The sequence below is a fragment of the Cebidichthys violaceus genome, unplaced genomic scaffold (assembly GCF_023349555.1).
Source record: "Cebidichthys violaceus isolate CVI_PGR_0920_01 unplaced genomic scaffold, fCebVio1.0.p SCAF_3, whole genome shotgun sequence".
Classification (NCBI taxonomy): domain Eukaryota; kingdom Metazoa; phylum Chordata; class Actinopteri; order Perciformes; family Stichaeidae; genus Cebidichthys; species Cebidichthys violaceus.
The window spans coordinates 9,978,926-10,003,543 of NW_027176483.1; the positions used below are offsets into that span (position 1 = coordinate 9,978,926).

General features: G+C 40.1%; 2 protein-coding genes across 2 annotated transcripts in view; one reads left to right on the forward strand and one right to left on the reverse strand.

Annotated features, from left to right (window-relative positions):
• Positions 1-13,284: 13,284 nt before the first annotated feature.
• c2cd4a (C2 calcium dependent domain containing 4A) lies at positions 13,285-14,983 on the reverse strand. The gene is made up of 2 exons (XM_068723409.1): positions 14,873-14,983; positions 13,285-14,749 (listed from the first exon to the last, which is right to left on the reverse strand). The coding sequence occupies exon 2, from the start codon at positions 14,720-14,722 to the stop codon at positions 13,388-13,390; it is 1,335 nt and encodes a 444-aa protein (XP_068579510.1). The 5' UTR covers positions 14,723-14,749; positions 14,873-14,983; the 3' UTR covers positions 13,285-13,387.
• A 2,596-nt stretch (positions 14,984-17,579) lies between these two features.
• The window catches only part of tln2b (talin 2b), a 75,018-nt gene continuing 67,979 nt past the window's right edge, over positions 17,580-24,618 (forward strand). Inside the window, exon 1 of the mRNA XM_068722645.1 lies at positions 17,580-17,670. The gene's annotated coding sequence lies outside the window, so the exon portion shown is untranslated. The remainder of the gene's footprint in view (positions 17,671-24,618) is intronic.

The window sequence follows — 24,618 nt, forward strand, 5'->3', positions numbered from 1 at the left end:
GTCACTCTGTCCTTTGCTTCAGTACCCAGGGAGGTCTATTTTAAGGGAGGGTGGTGTGTTTTCTTCCTTAGTTCCCTGAGATCACTTTATCTGTAACTGTCATTGTAACAATTCTACATAGACTTGTTCAGCCGAACTGGGACCGCTGTCTCTGATCAGTAAGGTATGAAGGAGCTTTCTGCCTGTTAATTTATCATTTGGTCTGGTTTGGTAGCAGTGCAACGAACGCAGAATGGTTCGATGTGGTGGCGAAACACTACAGAGTTGCAGTGCAATACAATACATTGGACAATCAAAATAAAAGCCCTCGAAAAGATAAAGAGAATGGTAAAGGATGCCAGGACAAAGCCACTGCTGTCACCCTGGTCTTTCAGTTGAATTTATAGAGGAACATTAGCTCAGTCGCAGAGAGCCGTGTTTGCGCTGTGCTTTCACAAAGAATTGAAAATATTTTTTGAACGGAGATGCTATGACCTAAAGGCTGCTTGTCGGTCGGATTATTCAAGTGATTCTCAAACAAGACTCTAGACAAGGCTGCAAAGAATCAGGGAGGGAAAGAAGGGACCAAAAGGGAGAAAAAGCGAAAGCAAGGAGAGGGACATGTAGAGTGCCTAATGCATCGCTTACACAAAGAAGATGTTCATATTTAATGCTCATCATTAAGGCAGGGTTTGAGCATGGAAGACGCTTCAGCTATTTTCCCACACCCCTTGAGCCAAGTCCTTGTGACAGCCCTCCACTGCATCCCGGCAAATTATCCGCATGAGCTGCGGCGAACAAAAACAGCCCAGTGCGGGGGAAGTGAGGCCCAGCCTCAGCTCCACTCCTGTGATGGGGAGACACGTCACTTTGCATCAGCTCCAGCCCTCCAAACAATCATCTGCAAGTGAGGAGAACAAGACCACTCCATGGGGAGAGGACAGTTGAAGAGAACAAGGCAGATAAGAATAAAAGAGATAAGAAGTGGGAATGCTGAAAAGGAGAGAGGCGGGTGAGAAGAGTGTTGAGGCTTTACGAGACACTTTAGTGTTCCCTGGGTGAAGTCAATGCTATTAACTAGCAGCGCCACGATACTGATTTCTTTAAAATGTTTTGGCAACATGAATTACCATAGCCTTGGGCTTTAAACCGCATGACAAATGAATAATTTAGATTGGCTAAGTGAATACTGAATTCACCTGAGCATACATGTGCTCTAGGTATGAAAAGAAATAATTAGCCACACAACAAATACTTGCAGCATATCAACATATATGCTCATAATAAAAATATCACAAAAAATTTCACTACAGATATTTGATCCTCTAACTTGGGAAATGTAGGATGTGCCTTGCTAGTTTCAGCCGGTGGTTGGTGCTAAACAACCCAGTGTTAAACAGAGTCAGGGCACTCTCTGCTGGACATTGCTAAGTTTGCAGGACCTGTGATCTACTAGAGGTAGATTCTGTGGGCATTTTTGCAAACCTCAGTTTAGATGTTTAGAAAAGTACAGACGCCTATATGGCCTCTTTCTCAAGGATATATCCCGATGGCCAAGGAGACAAGAGAAAAATTGAGTTACACCAAAATAAACCTGTCTTCCAAGATGCATGTGCTCCAAGCCCAAATTGGCCTATTTAAAGGCATAACCATAGACAGCCTTTGAATAATATTGACTTGCAAACTATGCTGAGGTCAAGGACAGGAAGCGACACCACATTAGTTGGCACAAGAGTGATGGAAAGTAAACCAGACACATTTAGGACCGGTGCAAAGTAAAAAGTCAAGCACTCTGCTATTTTTACAAATAATGAATGATTGGGTTTCTGGAAAGAAGAAAATAAGCTCACAAAAAAACACATAACTATGTGGTAGTATTTGGTAGTAAAATTCAATCAATGTTTTTATACGTATTTGCCATGTTTAAGAATTCAATTTCATATTTAAAAAGAATTAGTTACATTCTTTTCTTTTTTAACAGTAGATTTCTGCATCATTAATCTTTTACTCATATAATTGTGGTGATGCTATTTTTGCAGGCTCTAATGGTCACAAGAATGATGTGCTTAAGAGGATAAAAATATTGCAGCAAGCTGCAAAGGCTTTATATGGTACTAAGTGAGGAACCTTTTGTTGTCTTTTGTGATACTAAATGTGATGTAATGTGATGTGTTTTCATATCTTTAGGAATATAAGAATTAAGTGAGTTTATAATCGTTGACACATGAAAACTAGTAACTTAAACCACCAGTAAAACAATTATTATTTTTAAAGCAATAATAAAAAGTTTTTACACTAACATTTTCATTGACCAACAGCACTTCAAAAAGACATGTTAAGTGTCAAATAATCTATTGTATTATATTGTAATAATCTATATTTTTTTATTCCTAGAAAGCCTAATGATACTCAAGCACTGGTCCAGTATTTATTGAACACACACAGAGTACGTGCAGGCTGTCTGTCTGAATCATTGCTCTCTTGCTGCAAACTACTCTGTACAGCAGAGCACACTATCCATATTCATGTGATTTTTGCCGGAAGGCATTGGTGTCTACTAAAAATAGCATGGTGAGAGAAAGGGTCTCACACTGTGTATCCTAACATTCATGAGCCCAGTCCCTGTGATTGGGTGTAAACAAGTGTCTCTTTGCCGAGACCATACTTCATGTTGTCGAGTAAACACTTGTAAATAATTGCTGTCGGCCAGAATAAAGAGATATTCGTGGTGGATGCCGTAAATCAACAGAGTCATGCATTTCCCATTTTCTTTTATTTGTTTGCACACCTCAATAAAGAGATCTCTAGTGGTTGGTGTATTTGTGTGAAGGGGTTATGCTGGTACATGTCCATTACTGTCTGTGTGTATGAGTGTGCATGTAGTATTTGTGTGAATCCTAGAGCAGACGTGACTGTACATGGAGTCGGTTTTGTGTAGGGGTGAAATAAGCAAGTCTAACTGAGGTAAAGTGGTAATAGTCAAGCTTTTAAAAAAAATATTTGGTGGGTAGTGAGAGTACATTTAAACCCCCATTACGAGTGCCTGGTGTTCTAGCTTTCCACAAAGACAAATTGGTTTTGGTTCAGACTGAGTTGAGGTAGTATCACCAGCAGATGGCGGCATACATCAAGCTGCTGTTGACGCGCAAACTACCTGCTAACAACATCATACTGGTTTTCACAGTAGTGATACAATTCCTCACGGAAAGTGCCAAATACTAAATAGACTAAGACATTTCAATGCACCAATTTTACTTTTTCAGCGATACCTGGGCTTTGGTTATTGGACAATACTGAGTACCTATCCAATAGTGTTTAGTTGATAAGCTGTTTGCCTCACAGTGTGGAGGTTGACTGGGATCTTTCTTTTATGTTTAAAGCAACATCAGGCTTGCCTTAAACATTACTTTCTTATCTTTGTAAACCAAAATGTAACAAATAAATACATAGATATAAATGTGCTGAAATGCTATTATTATTATTATTGAAATAATCAATCGTACACCAGCAACAAAAGAGAATTTGAAGATAGAAATGACAGAAATGACAGTGCTGAAAAAAAAAGTTTAATTCATGAAACCAAGTTGAATCATGACCTTAAAATCTAAAGTCATATTTAATTGTGAATTTGGTGAATCGTGACACCCTCAATAAACATCACATTCTACTATTAGCTTGGTTCTTGATCAGTCAAATGTACTCAGATGTAACTAACAACAAAGGCAATTGCCACTAAGAATGTGTAAAGGAAACATTCTTGGTGGTAATTTGCTATTCTGAGCCAAATACTTTACATACAGATATTCTTGGACTAAAAGGAAGTGTGTTGAAGTGTATGCTGGCCCATACTAATGGGGTGCAGGTCATTTCCTTTTTGAAGACGTAAAAGGTGCCTGAGGCTGTACTCTGGCTTCACTAAAACCGGACATGGAAACTGTGACAATGTGTATGTGAGCGTGGGAGAATGAAGAGGTGGCTGTGTGGGTTTGTATTGGCTGAAAATGATCAATCAGACATGAGAAGGATGTATTTTGTATTGAACTCTTTCAAGTTAAGGACCCTTTTCACCTAAAGCAAGATACACTAATGTTGTAAAATGAAAATAATATCCCAGTATATCACAGTTTGTTTGTTTTTTGCATGACTGGGCCTTAAAACATGTTTAATCTGGCTTATTCTAAAATCTGGAGTACATAGAATATTAAAAAAAGCAAACATTTTAATGTCATCATATATATATATATAATGACTGTAGGGTTCGCTTGGCCTCACAAAATTAAACAATATATGAAGAGATTAGAATGCATAAAACTGTTGCAGAATGTTAGCAATTACAATTGTGCAAACTGCAACAAAGTCAAAAAGTAGAGCTTAAAAACAAATAAGTTAGATATACCAACGACTTTCTTTTCAAAACAAAATATTTTCAGATAATTGTATAAGCACTATAAATTGAGTAAACCATGAGTGAGAAAGCTACGCAGTTAATAGGGTTTCCTCTCAATGCACTCAAAGTTTCACCACACGCAGCGCTCTTCAAAACTTTTCTCCAATAAGGCGGTCTATGAACATTTTGTATCATATCGGAAATTATAACTGTTATACCAAATGAATAGGTATACCTCCCAGTACTAATCTGACCTTTATTTTAGTCAGTAAGACAGCTGTGGAATAAGCAATGCTAATAGTGTCACTGTGACTAAAGTTGCAAGTTTCATTTGTCTTTTCAAAGACCAGCTAGGTCACTGACACATGATTTGTATGTGGACAATTCTAAGACATTATGAGATTTTGGGTCAAATACAAAAACCCTATACAATATATACAATATAAAATGTGCAAGTGTAACAACAGACAATCTCCCTATTTTTACCAACAAAATTAACACTAATTAGTGATAACTTATATGATGACCTGCTGCCAATGACAATTGTCATTTCATCCAATGAAAGTAATGATGAGTGCTGGCTTGAAATTATGTTTTGTAAGGAATTTATAAGGAAGTGAAAGGAGAGATAACAGATTTTTTAGCTTCAGAGTTAAGTTAGTAAGTTAACCTTTATTCTAGCCGATCTATTACAACATGTCCCGATCAGCTCAGGACATCTCTATGATAAAGTAATCTCACTACTAACTGCCTTTTATCAGCGATTTTAACTCCAAAATGTGTGTTCACGCAACTGAAGCTTTCACCATGACAATGTTCTGCATGCATAAATATGGATCGCACATACATACATACATACACACACACACACACACACACACACACACACACACACACACACACACACACACACTTACCCTCTCCCTGAACTGTAGCTCTGACATGTGTACAGACACATGCAGCCTCACATGGTGAGAAACATGTGCCCTGCTGAGATCTAAGCTTTGTGGCCTTTGAAACTCTCGCTTTCAACTCGCTGCATGAAGCAAAGGATGCCATGCTGTGGAAAACATGCACCATTATAGCTCTCTGAGACAAACCAGGAGCAATAATTCACCAACTTAATCAATTGCGGTTTTGATCAGAGAGGCAAATTAGTGATTAATTTGGCTTTCAGCACGCCTGCATCGCTAATCATAACACTTTTTTCCATTGAGACAATGGAGCAGGGCAGCAAATGAAGCAAATAATTATCCAACACATCACAGATATACAGTGGTGTGGGAAGTGATTTGGCATGGAGGCTTTGTTGTCCTATCAGTCTACAGTCACAGCTGCTTCAGACTCCTTTGGTTAACTTTCCATGCCAAATCAATGTTGCAAAATAATGGGTATGAATATAATAGCACAGGTCACTAGACAGCAACATAACGCATGCAGAAGAGCCACAAAATATCCCAAGCTACAGCAACAGTAGTAGATGAGATGGCTATATTTCACCAATAAATTCGTCAGCAACCTAAAAGCATCATATTGCATGGAAACAATGATCGAAGGGACCACAGGAAAACCAAGCTGAACAACAAGCAAATATTTCACACAAACGTCACCACACAGTTTGAAGACAGCACCTTAGTGGCATAAATGGGCGGTTAGCAAACACCATGACGTTTTCCGCTAGCGGATCAATAAGGTAACCAGCAACACTAGCTTCCTCATATAGCCAAGCATTAAAACACCCACAGAACAGCTAAGGCATGGACTCCAGATATTCAACTTAACACAAAAAGCTATCAAAAGATAAGGTTACTCCTTCTAGATCTTGAAGCATGAATTTAAACAAGTCCGGAAATGTCGGGCCAAAGCACGTTATTCTTCCAAAAAGCAGATCTACAAGCTTGAGCTGTTAACAGGGAAGCTTGCGAGTGAAATGCTGCTTGATTTAGCAGCAGCAGCAAAAAATGATTTGCGCAATTGTGAATTTAACTTTACCGTTGAGCTGGCATAAAAGCTAAGTCGCAGCTAGGAAAGGGTAACCCACAATTTGTGAAAACTTGCAAAAACTCTTGCGAGAACTTGCTGCCAGACGACCATATTAACTGTAACCATTCAAGGTCAATGCCAGGGTTGACATGATGGTTAAAAAGTAAAAACCCACTCTTTCAACTTTCTCCCAACTGCTCACTGTGTGTGTGCATCCTGGACTTTGAAGATCAGATCACAGCATAATGACGGTTGCACACTTTTGACAGCACTTCAAGTCAATCCAAAATTAAGTTTGATACTCCAGCAGAGATGAAAAGTCAAACTCTTTTTTTTATAGTCTGTACAGGATTTTTGACTTTACATCACCTTTTTTGACAAAGAGATCTGAGATAGTTTTATATGGAAAGAAAATGTATGGTAGAAAACATTTTTATGCAATTAACATATTGAGACTGTTTAAACTGTAGGCACTTGCAAAAGTTTCTTTTCCAAAATGGCATATCTATTTTGAAAAGGAAACCATTATTTTAGTTTCATAATACAGTCTAGAGAATGAATGTGTTATCATTGTATTAGTCCCTTGGTGCAAGACATAATTCTGACACTCTGTGACAAGAATACATATTCAAAGATACCTAATTGAAACAGAACTTTGATTGTGGTGGAAAAGCTGCACCCAAGTTCTCAGCTGTCATTTTCATAACCCGCCCCAAGACACCTCAGTCTGTGCAGTCTTAACATCAACAACTGAAGCAACACCTTGCGCTTACAACCAAAGTTGAGACATTTATTAAAGCAGTGTCAGTGCTTCAAAAGCAGCCAATTCTTCCCGCATCAGATTTATTGTAGCTGTTATATTCTCTGACATTGACTACCATGGAAAATGAGGCATATGCTAACTTAAAAGAGCAGTCTCAGAGCTTGAAGCATGAATGTTTCATGGTTTAACTCAGCAGTCTTTGAGACAAACTCTTTCCTCAGAGTCACACGTTGTGAAACACATACACCGCAATGTACCCTTCTCTGTATCAGTCGGTTGCCCAGTAAACCAAGTTGGCAAACAAAGACCCATCACCTGGCTTCCATGTTTGCCCTCGGTTAAATAACGTGACTAGAGGCTGTTGACCATTTGTTATCTGTCCTACCTGATGCATTGTAATATTTACAGCCGTTTTATGGGTCATATGACGGTACAGTTTGTCCATCTACCGGTGTGAATTGATTTTCCAAGTCGGAGGGCTTCAAATTACACAACGCAGAAGATGCAGATGAGCATCTGACCATATAGCCAGTAGTTCAGGCCTTTTCATTAAATGTACACTAAAGTAAGAGACATGTTTCTCCACTTTCTCATTACTTAAGTCCTCCCAGCATTATAAATATTAAGAAATCACCATATACAGGTTTGGGTTGCATCATAGTGCTGGTAAAAGATGAGCTGTAAAAATCCTTTCTGCTCTTTAAATCTGTGAATTGGGAAGAGGGTTTCAACTTTTATGGAGCCGTTTTTAAGGCACTACGATGCTTTAAAATCATAATTAAGCTTTAATGGACTTTTTGGTTCTTCAAAATGCAGCAGAAGAGCCAGTGCGTCATCTAAATGAGACTTGTGTCTCTCCCTGGTTGATTATAATGAACAATTCAATGAATTTGGTGTTTGTGGAACTACCGTGACATTGGATTTCTCCCCTAAAACATGATAATTATGTTGACTAATGATAAAGGATGAGATCATAAATCGACTCTCCGCAAATACACAATTTGCTCTACAGTCCACAACTTTTATAGTATCTCAAAGACAAGGACAAACAAAGTCGAGGTAATCGGGACTGTGAGGCCCCTTTGTGTTAAGGATGTTAGTTGTGTAAGTGGATCATAGAAAGTAGGACAGATAAAATGACACAGACAGACCTAGATGTGTCTCAGCGCCTCTCCCTCTCAGGGAAACTGATCAAGCACCAGACTGTGGGTGGATCGGGCAGACAAAATATACTGACTAATAACCATCACACAATGCAAAGAGCTTTACTCTTAAGTGAGATTATATCTATATGAAAAAAATCATTTAAAAGTATCTGATTTAAGGATAACGAATTAATTAAGTCCCTAGTTAACTAAATAATAACAAATCTTGACACTTGATTATTGGATTTTGGTGTAGAGCTCCTTATGTATCAAATCATTAACTTAATTTTAAACATGATCCATCCACCTTAAATAATTACATGCATGTGCATGTTTGTCTCAGAAAGGCACAGAGTATTCACAAAGAATAATCTAGACTTTTCCTCCCACATCATTTTCGATGCACAGGAAGGATCTATTGACAGCTGGCTTTGGATGCAAGCAGCAGCACGACTGAAGCGGAGATGCATCTGAATCAAACAGACAGGGACAGCCTCTATCAACTTATGTTCGAAATGAAAGCATCTCACACATGAAAGGCAGGATCTCCATGGTTTCCCTTGGAGCTGGGCCACGTTACCATGGGAGTGGAAGGCGCTATAAGGCGAGAGGTAAAAACACAGACAGGCAGGCAGGAAGACAGCATTGTCTTTCATGCACAGTGCCAGATCATGCGCAGTTTATTTTGCCATGAGTTTAAATATGCTCGCTGTTCACAATTGAGCTTTAAAAATAATTGTAAAAGAAACTAGTTGTTTTTTTATATTTCATTTTTGTGTATTTAACCACCATAATTGTGTCAACATGTGTTAATATGGTCTAAAGTTAGCATTAATCAAACAAATCCAGGTATTCCTGAGTCCACCCCACCTGTCACACTAAGCTGTGCCACGGCAGACTGTTTGCTTAACTGTTTAATGGTTATCCAGACAATATTGTGCAAGCCCCATCTTGATTGTCCTAATGCATTTAACCATCTCATCAGCGTGTGCCTTTTCACAAGTGTGATCAGACAAATCACTGGGGGCAACTGATAAATTAACACACAACTGGTGTGTTACACAAGGCCTCATGATGAGTTATTATGAGCTGCCATCTTTTACTGACGTACTGTCAAGATAGCCAGTGATCACACGGCCGTGCTTGTGACTCGTGAGTGATTGCTTAACCTTCATGTGGAGTCTGAGCACCTACCGTGTGAAACTTGTTGAGTTCAAACACCTCGGTTCTGTTTATATAAGTCTGATCAGATGTGAGGAAGTCCAACCTACAGTATGTTTGGTTGTTGTGTACTGAACAGGTCACGCTTGGACTCAGCTCCATACAGTGCCTGAGGCGACTGAGTGGGTGGTGTAACACAGGGCAGGTGCGCAGGCTAAGTGATGAGTCTGCTACGTGCAGATACGGCTCGGTTTGCTCTCGGCTTTATTGTAACTGGGAATTTCTATACAGATAACAACATGTTAGGCAGTTACATCAGGTGGATTTTGTGCTATTGTTAAATAGACATTGTAACTGACTAGACAGAGGCACATTGAATGACCTGAATGGTCCCTGGAAATGTCAATAAGTTGGGATATTTTTAGTCAAATCAAATATTCTGAGTAATAAAAATTATTAAGTCACTTTTGTTAGGTCTATCAATCGCCTCAGCACACAAGTTCTGTTGCATTCATTAATTGTAGGCGAAGAACATTGTTAAAAATAACTTTTAACTTCCCTTAATTAAATACTGCAGACTCCAGTGAGTTTGGAGCATCATCCAGTATAAGGCAGTGTGTGTGTATGTGTGTGTGTGTGTGTGTGTGTGTGTGTGTGTGTGTGTGTGTGTGTGTGTGTGTGTGTGTGTGTGTGTGTGTGTGTGTGTCTGTTTCAGTCAGGTCTGGTTTCATCTTACGTGATGTGTCCTCAACACAGACTAATGACGCAGCTAAAATATAACGCATAGCCTGCTCATGACTTCCCTAATCTGGTGCAAAGCTGAAGATTTAAAGCTGTGTTTACCAATTTGAAGAGAGGGGGCATAAACAGCGATGTCATGACCCTGAAACAAATCACTCACCGCATCACTACTGACATCATGGAATATTTTTACCTCTTTTAATCAAGTAATTTGATTAAAGTTGTTTAATATTGCAACCGAAGATCAAATCTGGCTTTTGAAAGGATATAAGTGCAGTATTCTTAACCATGAGAAGACAAAGTCCCTTTTAGTGGTCATCTGCATGTATGCAGTCGATGAGCTCAACCCATTTCCTTATCAACTTATAAAAGACGTTTCTTACTGTTCTACCAATGTTGGACATCAGAAACTTTTGTCCTGAAAACATCATGCCTATATGCAACACGACATCTGAGGGTGATTTTCACAGGACATTTGATTGAGGTGGATAACAAATGAAAAAAAGACCAGCCTAGGTCACTCCAGTTTTAAAAGCAGTTGTTACCCTGCGAACAGTAGAACAGGTGTGGTAAAGGACCTACTGGTGACTAAACATGGTTACAGTAACATTTTACTGTGCATGGTATATGTTTTGGCACACTATAGGAGCCTGGTAAAACAGAAAATGAGATAAGGAAACTGGTTTGAACAGACCCATTTTCTCTGGAAGCTGGAAACGGGCAAGTGAGATATGGTAGGGGAAGGGGAAAGCTTGCATCTCTTAGCATGAGAACATATTCTTTCCAATTCCAAAAAAAAGCAGAGGACAAGCTGATAAGACAAAGCCTCATAGAAGTAGGACATACAGTTTAACGTATCCAAGTATACCACAGCATTGCTAAATGTGGTTGTTGTCAATTCCAGCTCATTACTTTGAAATTGTAAAAGGCATCCTGGTGAATGAAGGTAACCAGGCAACTGTTTTCAGACACTTGAGATTAAGCCAGTGCACTTCCTCTGTTGTGTGTTTGCATTTATGATGCGCAGTTCTGAGGGAGACAGATGTTTCCTACAGATAATATGAAATAAATTCTAGTAATCAGTAGCATTCTTCACACAGCCACATTCTTATATTTCCATTTATCAGTGGTGCCGTATGTTTTTGTTATATTTAAATGGTAGAATATATTAGCGTGTTCTAATCAAACTAGAACTATTGCAGTGTATTTCCTGCTGAAACAGATGTTAGACTTTAATGAAGACTTAATTATCTTATTAGTTATGAAGCAAAAAGCATTTTAGAAAGGGAAGGTGGAATACTTTTATTGGTTGAATGTACAGCGTTACAGCATGACGTCAACACTGAAGATGCACTGCATGTTTTTTTAGGAAGTAGCAGTTTTCAAGGAGGAATATGAATTGCTGACAAGCAGTTATTTGATGCTTTTGCTGGCTAACGTTATTGTATGGGCAGCACCAGCTTGGATCAAGGCCCTAATGCGACTGTAACCAATGTGCTATATAAAACCAACGCTTCTGCTTGTTTGAATGAAGATAGATCAGGGGAAATCCCTCCCCAATCCTATCAGTGGTTGACCAGCAAGGGGAATCAGGGGGAATTCTCATTTATTACAAGGTATTTCACAGCTGAGTCAACATGCAATACAAATGTGTCCAACAGTATCAGCCTCCTCACAGGATCTGGAAACGCATCCTTTTCAGAGAGGTATTTTTATGGGGATGTTTATGTGTTTCTTTGTCAGAAATGAGATGCTCCCATGTATTACACGAACACAAAAGCGTGTGTGTTAGGCCTCGTATTGTTGAAACACAAAACCCTTATTTCCATCAAAACAATTGAAAAGGGATTGCAGGTCTTTGTGGCTACGCTGAATCTGTAGTCCAAAAGGCTTTTTTTCAATGGCACAATCCAAACTGTAAAATTTAGTCAAATGTTTGCATTAAAAAGCATGCATCATCAGAGACATCAAGTTTTCAGAACCAATCTCCCTGCAGCTTATTATAATAACTTTGGTAGAAATAGATATTTATATGTATCTCCTCACATTACTGTATGTTGTTTTGTCATATACTGTATAACCAGCATTTGTCAGTCCCCTATCAGAGCTTTTCTGAGCCCTGAGAAACCTATTAATCTTTAACTAGGATCTATAGTGGCAGCCGGGGCTTTTAAGCCTGATCTTTATTGCTGAAAACAGCAGGATATACGCGCCTGGAGTCTACATTAAGGGCTCCTGCTCTGTTCAGTTGAGTAAACATGTATGTATATTGCACAGAGAGTTGCTGTTTTTTTGTCTTCAATATAAATAGAGTATGTTTTTTTTCTGTAGTTGTCTGAATCAGAAATGGCTGTTTGAGTTCATACACAGTTCAATTCTTCATGTTTTATGCTGCCTATATTATTTTCTAATTCTAGGCCTAATTGATATTTTCATTGAGAGCTGAGGGTAGTTTATTGTAATGCCTGATTTAAGTGTTTTGTAAAAAAAGTCTTGTCACCTAAATGTATGACTATCAAAAAGGAAATAAAATGGAAAAAGGTTTTACTTATTAATATTTACAACAAGTTGTATGAGGATCTGATTTTTTAAAATACATGCTATTCAACTTGTAGAATGTGAGTTTCTCTAACGGCTTCAGTTGTTATTCTGTCCTCATGAAATTTAACAGTAACTTCTGTATCATAGGGGGAGGAAGGCAGATAGAGCTTCTTTTGTGCACTGATTAAAATTATGCATACTCAACTGTGAAATCTCCCCTCTAAGGTTTCTGGTTTCTGGTGATATTTTTAATCATTGGAAAGGTCACGAGAAAACAACAGGCGTAGGAGAAATACGAGATGGCAGTTGTCTGAGGCCGGCTGATGCTGAAGCCACATTAACGCACCATTAGGCTGTAAATTATTGTATTATCACTTTTGTGTTTGTTTGTAAGCAATTATGAGGTGGGGATTATGTTTTCGTTGGTGGTGCATTTGTTTTTCCAAAATTAAGTTGATCCTGGTCATTGAATTCTGACAGTGGATGTGGAGAAAACTGGGTGAACTAATGAAATGAAATGATGTTACAATAAAACATGTTTGCATAGTCTAATTTTGAATTGTATTAAAGACAAACAATGTCAGTGTTTTCCATAATTTAATCATTATAAAAAAATCCTGTTTTACAATACAAAAATGAAAATAAATAATTCAACACATAAGTTAAAAGTTAAGGTAGTCCTTAGGTTTATGATGTCACAATGCTAGAAAGAGGCAAATCACAGTCACCCAGAAGATAGTCTCTTTTCAGGGTGGACATTTTGTTCACCACTTTAAAGCGAAGGGACCGCTGGCTGATGTCTTCCTCTGAGATACTATCAAAGAAGAAATCCTCATTGAAGATCGGATTACGGCTCTTTCTGATGACTGTGCTGCGCTGCTTCTGGACTTTTCCGGGCACCAGAGAGAGGCTGACGCTGCAGTTGATAATCTTGGGGTCTACAGAGAGTGGATAGAGGCCTTCTGCACTGATCAGTCGAACCCGTAGTCTTTGGTTATCCGGGCAGTACTCTGCTGAGAGTCTCAGGCTGCCATCTTTTCCTATGGGTGCCATTCTTTCCTTCATTACTCTCTCTCTGTGCAGAGTCAAGTCCATGGGGAAGATGTTGGGTGGCGCAAGGCTGTAGCTGCTCGGCGGGCCTTCAGCTAACCCGTCTGATGCCCTCCTCATGACATTGGGGCTATTGTCTGTGGAGCTGCCTTCATCTGTGGACAGGGAATTGTTCCTGGACACCATTGCCTTCCTCATGTTCCTTGACAACAGTAGTTCATGGCTCAGTGCTTTGAAGAGGGAAGACTTGGCAGGGCACCTGGTCAGCAGTGGCGAGCTGAAAGGAGAGGATTCTGTAGAGGAAGTCGTATCGCTGTCCAGAGTGGCCTGCCAATTCAGGGTGTATCCCCTCGGGGAAAGCCTGGAGGTCAGGCTGTTAAGGCTGAATGAGGAAGGAGAGGTGGAGGGGGAGACTCTGGAGCACATGCTGGAACGACTCCTTGGCAGCAGCAGGGGAGAGGAGCCAGGATCAGAGTGGAAGAGCGACTCCTTTCTCCTGGTGTGGGGGCTCTCCAGTAAGGTGCAAAAGCCATAGCAGGTCTGAGCTTTGGCCATGTGTGGAAGGGACAAAGCAGCCTGGCTCTGGGGATCAGCATTGGTGGTCTCCTCATCACTGCAGCCATCATAGGGGCACTCATCCACACTCTCCACCTGGATAATGTGTGTGTTCATGGGCTCATAATGTGTCACCTCTATTTCAGGGCTAGCCCTGTCACAGGTAGATGCCTTGATTACGCGCGCTGCTCGGCTCGGCTCCGTGTTCTTCATCTCCTGCAGGGATGGGAATGTTGGGGGGATGCAGAACTCGGGGATGTTGTCGGGGGTGATGACATTAGGACAGAGGGAAATCCTTTTGGGTTTTTCACCTTTTTTTCCAAACATGATGTCACCAATTCTAAAGCTGAGTTCTGCTGATGGGATAGGCAGGTTAGATCTCTCCACTGACACTCGGATCTTCTCCACCACCCACATGGGTCCTCTGGTAGAGATTAGGAAACTCTGTAAAATGGACAAAATGTGTTTGTAAGTTGCTGCATTTTCTTCTGAAACACAAAATAGGATATAAAAGAAAATCATGTCATAATATCTACAATCATAAACTTTGCAAGACGGTTCTCTTACCTTATATTCTGAAGATGTGGAACATCCACAAGGTTGTCCTGAATGGGATGACTGATAGCTCCAGCTAAAAGGCTGTTGTGAGAAATCAGTGAGGCTCTCTAGACAGCAGATAGAGGTTCTCTCTGGTCAGGACCAGCACATCTGTGGTTGTTTGAGAGATGAAAACAGTTTAAATGAAGCAGGAAACAAGTGGATGTAACACCCACCCCCCTGTGCGGCATGAACAGGATCCTCCCTCCCTCCTTAGCCACTGGTTCCCATGGAAATATCCAAACCACAACAGAGCTCACTGTGTAGTGAGATAAGCTTACTTCTTTGAAAGTGACCAACTGCTTTTAAGTAAATGGAAAACTTTCAATTCACGTGTTTGTTTTACATTTATTTAAATGAGTTGGTGTGTATGACCTTTGTTCTCCAAACATAAACGAGGTGATCTGATAAGAAAACAATTCAAAGCAACTTTAGAACAGTTTGAGTGCCTTTACCTCAAAGGTAATAGTTCAAGGGATGAAGCTGGCCTATAGCTTTACTGTGTTTAGGAGAGCTACAGGTCAATCTCCTCATAATGTCTTACTGAAGTCCTTGTCATATTTAAATAAATATGGTATGTGCTATTGGTTGAACCATCTGGTATTAGTATATTGTATATTTGCTTATTTCAGTACTTCATTGACATTTTATCATACTCATTTTCAAAAGAAATATTAAGATCCTGAGGACATTTTTATTGCTACGTCATCACTTCACTTTGAAAATTCTAGATATGACATACAGGAGTCCCAGTCAGACAGCTTCATAGGTCTTCAGCCTTTATTCAAACATTGTCATGTCAGTGCTACCCTCTTGTGGTGGCTCACGAAGCAGGTGTAAAATGAATTATCACCAAAATGCATGAAAGAAAGCCTTCACTGGACCAGCTGTAACTTGGCAGTAACTGCATAATCCCCCAAAAAATTCTTGACACAGACTTAAACATCCATCCATCCATTATCTGTAACCGCTTAACCTATTCAGGGTCATGTGGGGACTGGAGCCAATCCGACAGTGCAACTAAAAAAACAACAAAAAAACTGTGACAGTTCTGCTTATTTTAGTCTTTTTACTGTAAGACTCTAGACTTCTTGACACAGACTTAACCTGACGGATCCAGTACCGGGACAACTGAAAAAGAATCAAATAAACCTGTGCCAGCTCTGCTTGTTTCAGTCTATTTACAGTAAGATGCTAACGCAACAAGGACAGTGTTTTTACTTTTGTCCCCTGGCTTTCCTTCACTCTCCGTTGGAAAGTGAGAAGAGAAAGTGGAGGGATCGTGTAAAAAAGCTCTACTCTGCCCTGGCCAAGGTTCAAGTGGTGTAACTTGGTTACCTTGTGTTACCAGGCAATTAAGGACAGAGTGATGTCAATGCTAACAATATACCAGGAAAGTGTCCTAAATGGGGAACTTCTCAGAAATGTTTATCCAAAATGTTTCAGTCACATCAGTAATTCAAGTGTTCCTCTCAGACATGTTGTACCTCTCAATTCCCACACAATTCCCATGTGTGAATTTGAGGTAAATTAAAAATGTGCTATAAATATTGAAAACTCTATTATTGTTATTATGATTAGAATTAGTATATATATATATATATATATATATATATATATATATATATATATATATTATCAGCATGCATAACTGGCTGGAGGAAATGGTTTACATGTCAAAGTTCATTGTTTGGTTTGCCATCAAGATTTTATGAATTAGTTCAACATTTTCTTTCTGAGAATTAAAAGAGGGGAAGGATGCAAGCAACAAATATCAATGCAGACCAGCGAGACAAATGATCAATCCTCTTCTGATGTTTTCATATGAAATATGAATAATATATATTGATATGTAGTTCATTAATATTGACAGCCCCGATTCCTTTTCGAAGCGTCTGAGTTTGAGTTTATTTTTGCATGGATGCTTGAACATCTCCATTAGGGGGCAGTACATGCCCAGATTAAAAAAATAACAGTACCGAGAGGGAGAGGTTTGTCCGATTGATAGATTCGATACTCTAATCATCACAAACATTAGCAAAAAACTGCAAACCCTACCGAAATTTGCTCATCAAAAAATCCATTAGAGTAGTTGGTTTATGAATTCATCAAGCAGCTTGCGAAAAAAAACTCTTGAAGAGCCATTCTTAAAAAAATAATCCTAACCGGTTACATGTTATTTCCTGGATGCAATTCTTTTGACATGCACTGTATTATTTATTTGCTGCAGATATAATTCCACTTATAGCATGAAAGTCCCTGTGCCATCGATCTATTGTCAAAGTGGGATATGGACTGTCCTACACTAATGGTTGGTTTGCTGAAACATTGTCGGCAGGTGTAGCACAAATTCAAAGCATTTTCAAAATAAGAGACGACTCACTCATTGAAATCATCGTAAAGCGTGTATGCATTTGCATGATCACCAGGTCTATTACTAACATGACTGCTCGTCTGTATCAACCAGCCTACTCTTGAGCCTTCAAACCTATCTTGATCTGACTATATCGATGATTATCAGCGACCATCAGAGACTGTATATGAGGAGGAAACCATGGGTTACTGTGACACCGCTTCCTTTTTTTCGGCGCATAGATATGCGGTCGTTTTCCTTCCCCCCCTCCTCATCTCTCTCCACTGTACGATAAACGAGGAGGGGCTTGATGCCGTGGAGGAGGCAGGCAGGCTGAGCTGACCCGCTTGCGATATGTGTCGCCTAGCCCTACATCCAAACCAGGTCGCATGCATTAACGAGTGACAGACATCAGGTAGGATTTGGCTGTTTTTTTGTTTTTTTAATTCGTTATTGTCTTGTGTGTTTTTTAAACCTGGGCGCTGTTGTTCATGGTGCTGATCCTCCCAAACGGGCTTACTACAGGGAGGCGGACCGCTCGATGTTGGCTCAGCAGAAGCGCTGGAAACATTTCATATAACCAGCCTGCAGACGACCTTTTCACATGATTAGTGTGATGTGTTCCACCTCACCGTCCCCTCGGATTTAACACCAGCCGATTTGCTTCATCTGACGTGTTATTATAAGCCTGTCAAATCTATTTCTCCGCCTAATGTGTGACTGACTGCTTTTGACATTGACAGATAAGAGGTAATATGACGAATGTATCATTGACCTATTTGTTTGTCATTGTTGCTGCACGTTGCATTTTTAGTTCTTGCCGAATTTCGTGCTTAGAAGAAGGCTAAATTAGGCAACTAATGCTGCCCAGCTCCAGCATCCTTTCTGCTCTGCAAAGAAATGTGCTGTGTACAGTAACTTGGACTTGACCTGAATGTTATCTGGATCGGCTCAACATCAAAGCTATGTGGGACTGTAGTGTGCATGCACGGATGCAACCACTGATGATTTACAGTGGGCGGACAGCACTGGGCAGAGCAGGCAGGGGTCGCTCTATAATGGTCAGCTTGGTCCAGTTTTCTAAGACTGCTAAAGCTTGCCAGCCCATTAATTATTGGCCCCATTGATAAGAATCTGCTATTTCATGGATCCCTGTGGGAAAATTCCTACTTTTTACCTGACACCTGCCTGCTTGCTGAGGTCAGAGTGCATGCCCATCTGGCTATACTCGCTCCAAGACCCCAGCAGGGAGGATGTGCATCCCCTGATCGAAGGGCACGACTCCTTAACCGCTAGGCCGCCCTGCTGCCTCATACAGATGTGTGTGTGTGTGTGTGTGGGTGTGTGGGTGTGTGTGTGTGTGTGCTGCACTTGTGTAGAGATATTTTATGAGCAGTGACGTGTTGTCACACAGGTAAAGGGCGTTAAATGTTAACCCAACAAAGTGACTGTACACTGCACACCTCTACAGTGCATATTTTTCCGTGGTTGGTATATAGTACTTTTGTTTGTGGAACAAATATATGGGTGTTGGGCTGACTCGCTATGCCAAACCACATTACCCGTCAGCCTCTTTCAACAATCTCATTACTGAAGAAGCTTTTTTGCTGCTAAGACCATAACTGTTCGAGTCAAACAACCCACCCCACCGCTCTATAGTATAGAGCAGCTGAGCATGTTCTACGAGAGGCATCTTGTACCAATAAGGGTCAATTCAAGGATACTCGTGCCGTGAGGGGGGTTTCAAACCGATATTGAAGAGTGACATGTTATGTCTGAGTGATGTAACTTGAAGAGTCAAGCTGTTTTAGCAGACAGCTGTGATTCTTCATTATTTTATACCGTAAGGCACCGCTCTGGGTGCTAGGGGCTTGATTCTATCTGGGAGTAGCCATACTAAAAATGTCCTCCCTGGTGGTACTGTAAGGCAAGGTTAGTGTGGGATAAAATCACCCAACAACCAAATCGTAGGGAATGGTGTATGGACAGCAGCATTGTTGCATGTTGCCTAAATTAATTTGTATAATTTCCACATAGCATCTCTGTTTGTTTGTTAAATGCTAGAGGGCTGTAATCTGGTTTGACACGTGCACATGCAGGGTCCAAAACAAAAACGCTGAATTCTGCTTAATGTCTGGTAGAATAGAGGTCTCAGCAAATTGCTTTACCTAATACTAAAATTAAATATTTCTATTATTAGAAATATTGGCAATTGAGTTTAATGCTACAATGTTCAGATTTACATCTTTAGTACCTTATCATTAATCTATATAATGATAAAGATCTGGTTTATATGAACTATAGCAAAATGGTTTATTTTACTTACTGCTACTCATCATCCATGGTATTGACCGACGTATGTTGATCTGTTGCTTCTGACATGAACCTCTCCTGTGAGTTTTTAAAGCTGTGCGTGTAGACTGGGTACAGCTACAAATGAATGGCCCTTTGTGTGATAAATAAAGAATCAAGATGACGATATAGGCCCTTCACTTTTCAAAGTTATATTTTAGTTTTGCTAGTAGTGTATGTCATATTTTCAAAGAAGGTACATGGTAGTACCGCGTGTGCATCCCTTGTAGTGTCTAGAAAAAAAGATGTTTCGATTGACAGCTTGTTAAAATGTGTCAATAGGGAATAATCTCCAGATTACACAGTGCTGTGAAGGCTTTATGAGTCCTAAATATCTTTCCCTTATAACCGAATAGAGAGGGATTGTCTATAGGATTAATGTATTTATGTTTGGACTAGCCAAAACAGATTTGCTCATTGTGTGTGTATAAAGCATTGTGCGTTCAGATATATCATTTTGTGGAAATACTGAAGCAACGTAAATCTCAGCAGTGGAACACTGCACCTGTTGGTTCACAACATACAGAATCTTTTTGTCCATGTTTGATACAGAAGCGGAGACCTTCCCAATCTGAGAATCTGCACACTTTTCCACAACACAGTACACAGATATAATTAGATCACAGCACCACCAGTGTCACAAGTTCACATGCAGCATGCATCTGCCAGCGGCAACTGATAAAAGCTTGCTGTTCCATCAAACACAACACTAGATACTATTCACAAGACCCAAGGTAATAAAAGCTGTGTCTATAAGCTTGTGCCAAAAGAAATCTGAAAAGTTTTAAAATTTAAACATAAAAAGTAGCGCAAACTCATAGATACCATCAGCATACTGCAATTTTACTTTGCAGTGGTAATTAAAACTAAGCACTATTTAAACGGCGCCTTTTTCCCACTCATTGCCAGCTATTGAAGAGGCCATTACCACAGTGATTCCGTATTATGGGAAGCTATTAAGGGTATCTCTGCTACAACAACTTTAGTTCACTCATTTACTCTGCGCCTAATTTACTGGGAATCACAAGTCTCAAACATGGTCTTTAAATGCACCGCATGCTCTCAGAAAGTGCTTTTACTCAGCGTTCTTTCGAATTGTGCAACCTAGGGAGAAACATGTAATCCTTAAACTGTTCCATAAATAACTATAACAAGGTCATGCATTCCCGAGTAAGTATTTTGACCCACAAAGTGTTGAGAACAAGCAATTGTTAAAGACAAAGCTTCAACTGTATTTCCGTGCCGTTCATTAGAAAGTGATTTTCCTCTCAGCTGTTGCAGTTGCTCCGTCATCTAGAATACATTCCTGGTCGGAATTCCCCTGGAAAAATGTTCAGCTGGGGGGGGGGGGTTAAGAGTCATTGGAGAGTTTGATCGTTGAACCATATTTAATGCATGAGTGTGTAGGAGGTGGAAAGTAAAACACACCCCATGCTGTGGCTGTGACCCAGCCTTTGTGTTTCGTGTTTACGGGTGAAATAGATCTCTCCTATGTATTTTCTCTCTGCTGTCTCTCTGTGATCACAGCCTCTTTAGGGCCTGGCTCGCCTCCAGATCTGTTTCTATAGAACAAGAGGCAGATGTATAAGCTGGCAGCCATCCTCACTCCACTACTACATCAATCTGATTTAATAATTTCCTGTATTTTTCCCTAACAGATCACTGTGGCAGGCAGTCAATATGTGTTCTTTAACACTTGACCACATTCCCAGTGTGCTTTCAGATTTGAAGTTAGGTTGATCTCACATCAGATTAAGTTGACTGCACTCTTGATTAATGATTGTTGGCCATTATATCAATGCGTATAAGTCAGCTCACTCAATTGTTGATACTGCAATAGCTTTATTTTAGTTTTAGTAATAGTTTTATTTTACTGTTTTTAACTTGCAGAATTATTAAAATGATCTACAGCAATATGATTTTAGTTTCTTGATTGAATTCCTTTTTTCACTTGTGATCAGATCAGCTGATCATGTATGCAGGACATGACATCATTTGCTAAAAATGAGCATACTGTGGTGGCCGATACAGTACTTACCATTGTATGTACTGTACATGTTGTCTAAACTGACTTGGCTGTGCTCGAGATACGTAAGCAGCAGACTCAAGAAGTAGGTCAGTAGATGCCGGCGTGGTTTGCTTCAGGTCGGAGGCAGTGGCACAGCCGTTGGCACTTCTCATAAGCAGGTCAAATGAGATGCCAGTTTGAAGTAGCAGATGACAGATCTGACTTCCCCGTCATGGTCCCAAACTGGGTTAGTGGTATAAAAGAAAAGAGGTGTGATCTGAGGGTTCCCTGAGCACCAGCTGTCCGCTTAATTAAATAGCTGTCTACTTACCTTCAGCTGCCTGGCTGCTATTATAAATTCATTTTAGTAAATGTTGGTCCTTTTTTTTTTTCAATTGTGGTTAATTTGATAAATATTCACCTGTGTGTGTGTGTGTGTGTGTGTGTGTGTGTGTGTGTGTGTGTGTGTGTGTGTGTGTGTGTGTGTGTGTGTGTGTTTTGAGGTAGGGCTGTTTTGTTGAATTTTAGCCGTGAGCTAGCATCTGACATAAGATTCAGTAATTTAATTTAATTTTAAATAGTTTGCGTTTGTGCAAATGGTGTAAATTACTGTATTAGCATTGAGTTGTTCTTGTGAAGTGTCAGAGTAACTGTGCAACTGACACTACTTCATTTTGTTTCGTCTCTGTTTTGGTGTTACAGAGGAACATTGGGATGATTGGGAACATGACCCACTCTGCCTGATGCAAACTGATTATCAGTGCTAAAGATCATGTGATTTACAGCCTCCTCTGAAAAGGGGAGAATGGCTGAACTAATCCTTTTTTTTTCTTTTTCGCTAACATGTTTCTCTGTGTGACAAAAAAATGTACGCTCTGTTGAGCGTACATTTTTTTTGTGAATTCACAGTATCTTTTGGCTGTTTATGATGCATAGATGAAGTGTAATAACTTGTCTTCACTGTACAGTATATAAGGAGAGCTTTTGTATTATACATTATTATTTTTGTTGTGTTATTATTTGTGATCTGCTTTTAGTAGTGTTTGTTGTGGCCAGTACCACAAAGAAAGCACATTAGAGGTGCACTCTTAAAGGCTCTGATGGTTTCACCCCCTCCATCAGCATGCTGGGAGTGTTTTTCACTGGCAGGGGGTCTCCCAGGAACGCCACAGGAGCGAGAGGTCAATGACAGTGGGGCAGAGATCCTAGTGAGCCAGGCACTTGCCATCGATCTGCATCAATGATGCATCACAGCCAAATACAGCTGAATAGTAGGGGTCCTGCACAACAGCACAGTTCAGACAATAATCACTTGATGAGACAATATTTTTTACACCTATGACACAATTGTTTCGCTTATTGATAAAAAAAAATCAAAGAGCAGCTTTTGAAGTAATCCCAGTCTGTAATTTTCCCGCAATGGCAGATTGGGAGGTTGAGAGCCTTACACGATGTTCAGATGGAGGGAGCAAAGGCTGGCTGCACTGGGACAGAGGATAGATGGAATAACCGACAGATAAAGTAAACAAAATGATATTGCTGTTGAATGGCACCGTTCATCTTGTTTTCGGGAGAATTGACAAGCCAGTAGCAACACATCAAGGCTAATTGAGAAGCTGTCAGGCTGTTTTTGTGACGGGGGGGGGGGGGGGGGGGGACTCTCCTGTCTGAAGAGCAGCACTGAAATTCCTGCTATCCTCTGTTCTGATCCTCTGCAGGCTGCAAGGGTTGCTGACAGAGCGAGAACTCTCTCTCTGTTTCTCTGTCTGTCTTTCTCTCTCTCTCTCTCTCTCTCTCTCTCTCTCTCTCTCTCTCTCTCTCTCTCTCTCTCTCTCTTTCACAGGGCTATGTAGTGTCAGCACCTTGAGTCTCAAAGAAGAACTGTGAACTTCTCTGACACACTCTTGTCGAAATCATTTCACTTTGGCCTGGCGGAAGTGCATTTAGCGGCTGGAAGCTGCACAGTGTAAGTGATTGTGTTACTTTAGCCTTGTATATCCAGCTCATCAGCAGTGCAGTGACCTTGTGTTAAGGGCAGAGGGACTCTCTGGTTACCCTCAGTGGAAGTCAATAGCTAGGATTACATTCTTTGCTCCGCTTTTGGAGAATGATAAAGTGGACTCAGAAGACCATGGCATGATTTGTTTACTCTTCATAATTCTTTTTCTCATAGTCACTATTTTGATCTTGGACCACATTTGCTGTGGGAAACCTGAACCTGGAACTAGAAAAGCCCAGATACACCTTACAGTGTTGCACAAAGGTGTAAGCCTCTACTGTGTTAGCAAAGAAATCTCTAGTCAACCAGTAGTCATGGGAATTCTTGGACAAATTGTTTACTTGATTCAACTGAACAATCTATGAAATTGTGGGAATAAGTTCACCTGGCCTGATGGCACAAAATCACTAGCAAAGGAGGACTTTTTAATTCATGGCAGGTATTAATTATAAAAAATACTGTAACCTTGTTTGTCGGTACGCTGTTGTTCTGAGACCTGAACAAGAGCTGAATATAAATATTGACTTACTTCAAAACTGACTGAGTTTGTGTTCAATTTCCTGAAGTTGTGTCAGCAGCCACTGAAGTGAGGGAGATATCAACATCCTCCTGAAGCAGATTTGAATATATTCTGTCGTCTCTCAGGGTGGTTCATCACTATATTCATGCACGTTGGCCTGTTAGTGATATTGTTTGACTTCATGCTGACATGGGTTGGTTTAACATGCTGAGAAGGTGGACTGAACCTTTGTTGTCAGGAACGCATCCTGAATGTTGTTTGATTTTGTGCGTAATTACATCGAAAAGAAATCAGTGGAGCATTTACAGAACAAAAGTAAGGAGAAGCTAGCATTCGTTCACTTCATGTCAAGTATAACATAGGGGCGTCATTACATCATGTGACCTTTACAATAAATGAAAGAAAGAGACTCCAGGCTATAGGAGCTGATGGAACAGTCACTAATAGCCTATCATATCATGTGTACATTACCTACTTGATTGTT

What these genes read in the sequence shown, in the direction of transcription:
- c2cd4a (XM_068723409.1), bottom strand. Translation starts at nt 14,722, where the DNA reads ATGTGGGTGGTGGAGAAGATCCGAGTGTCAGTGGAGAGATCTAACCTG.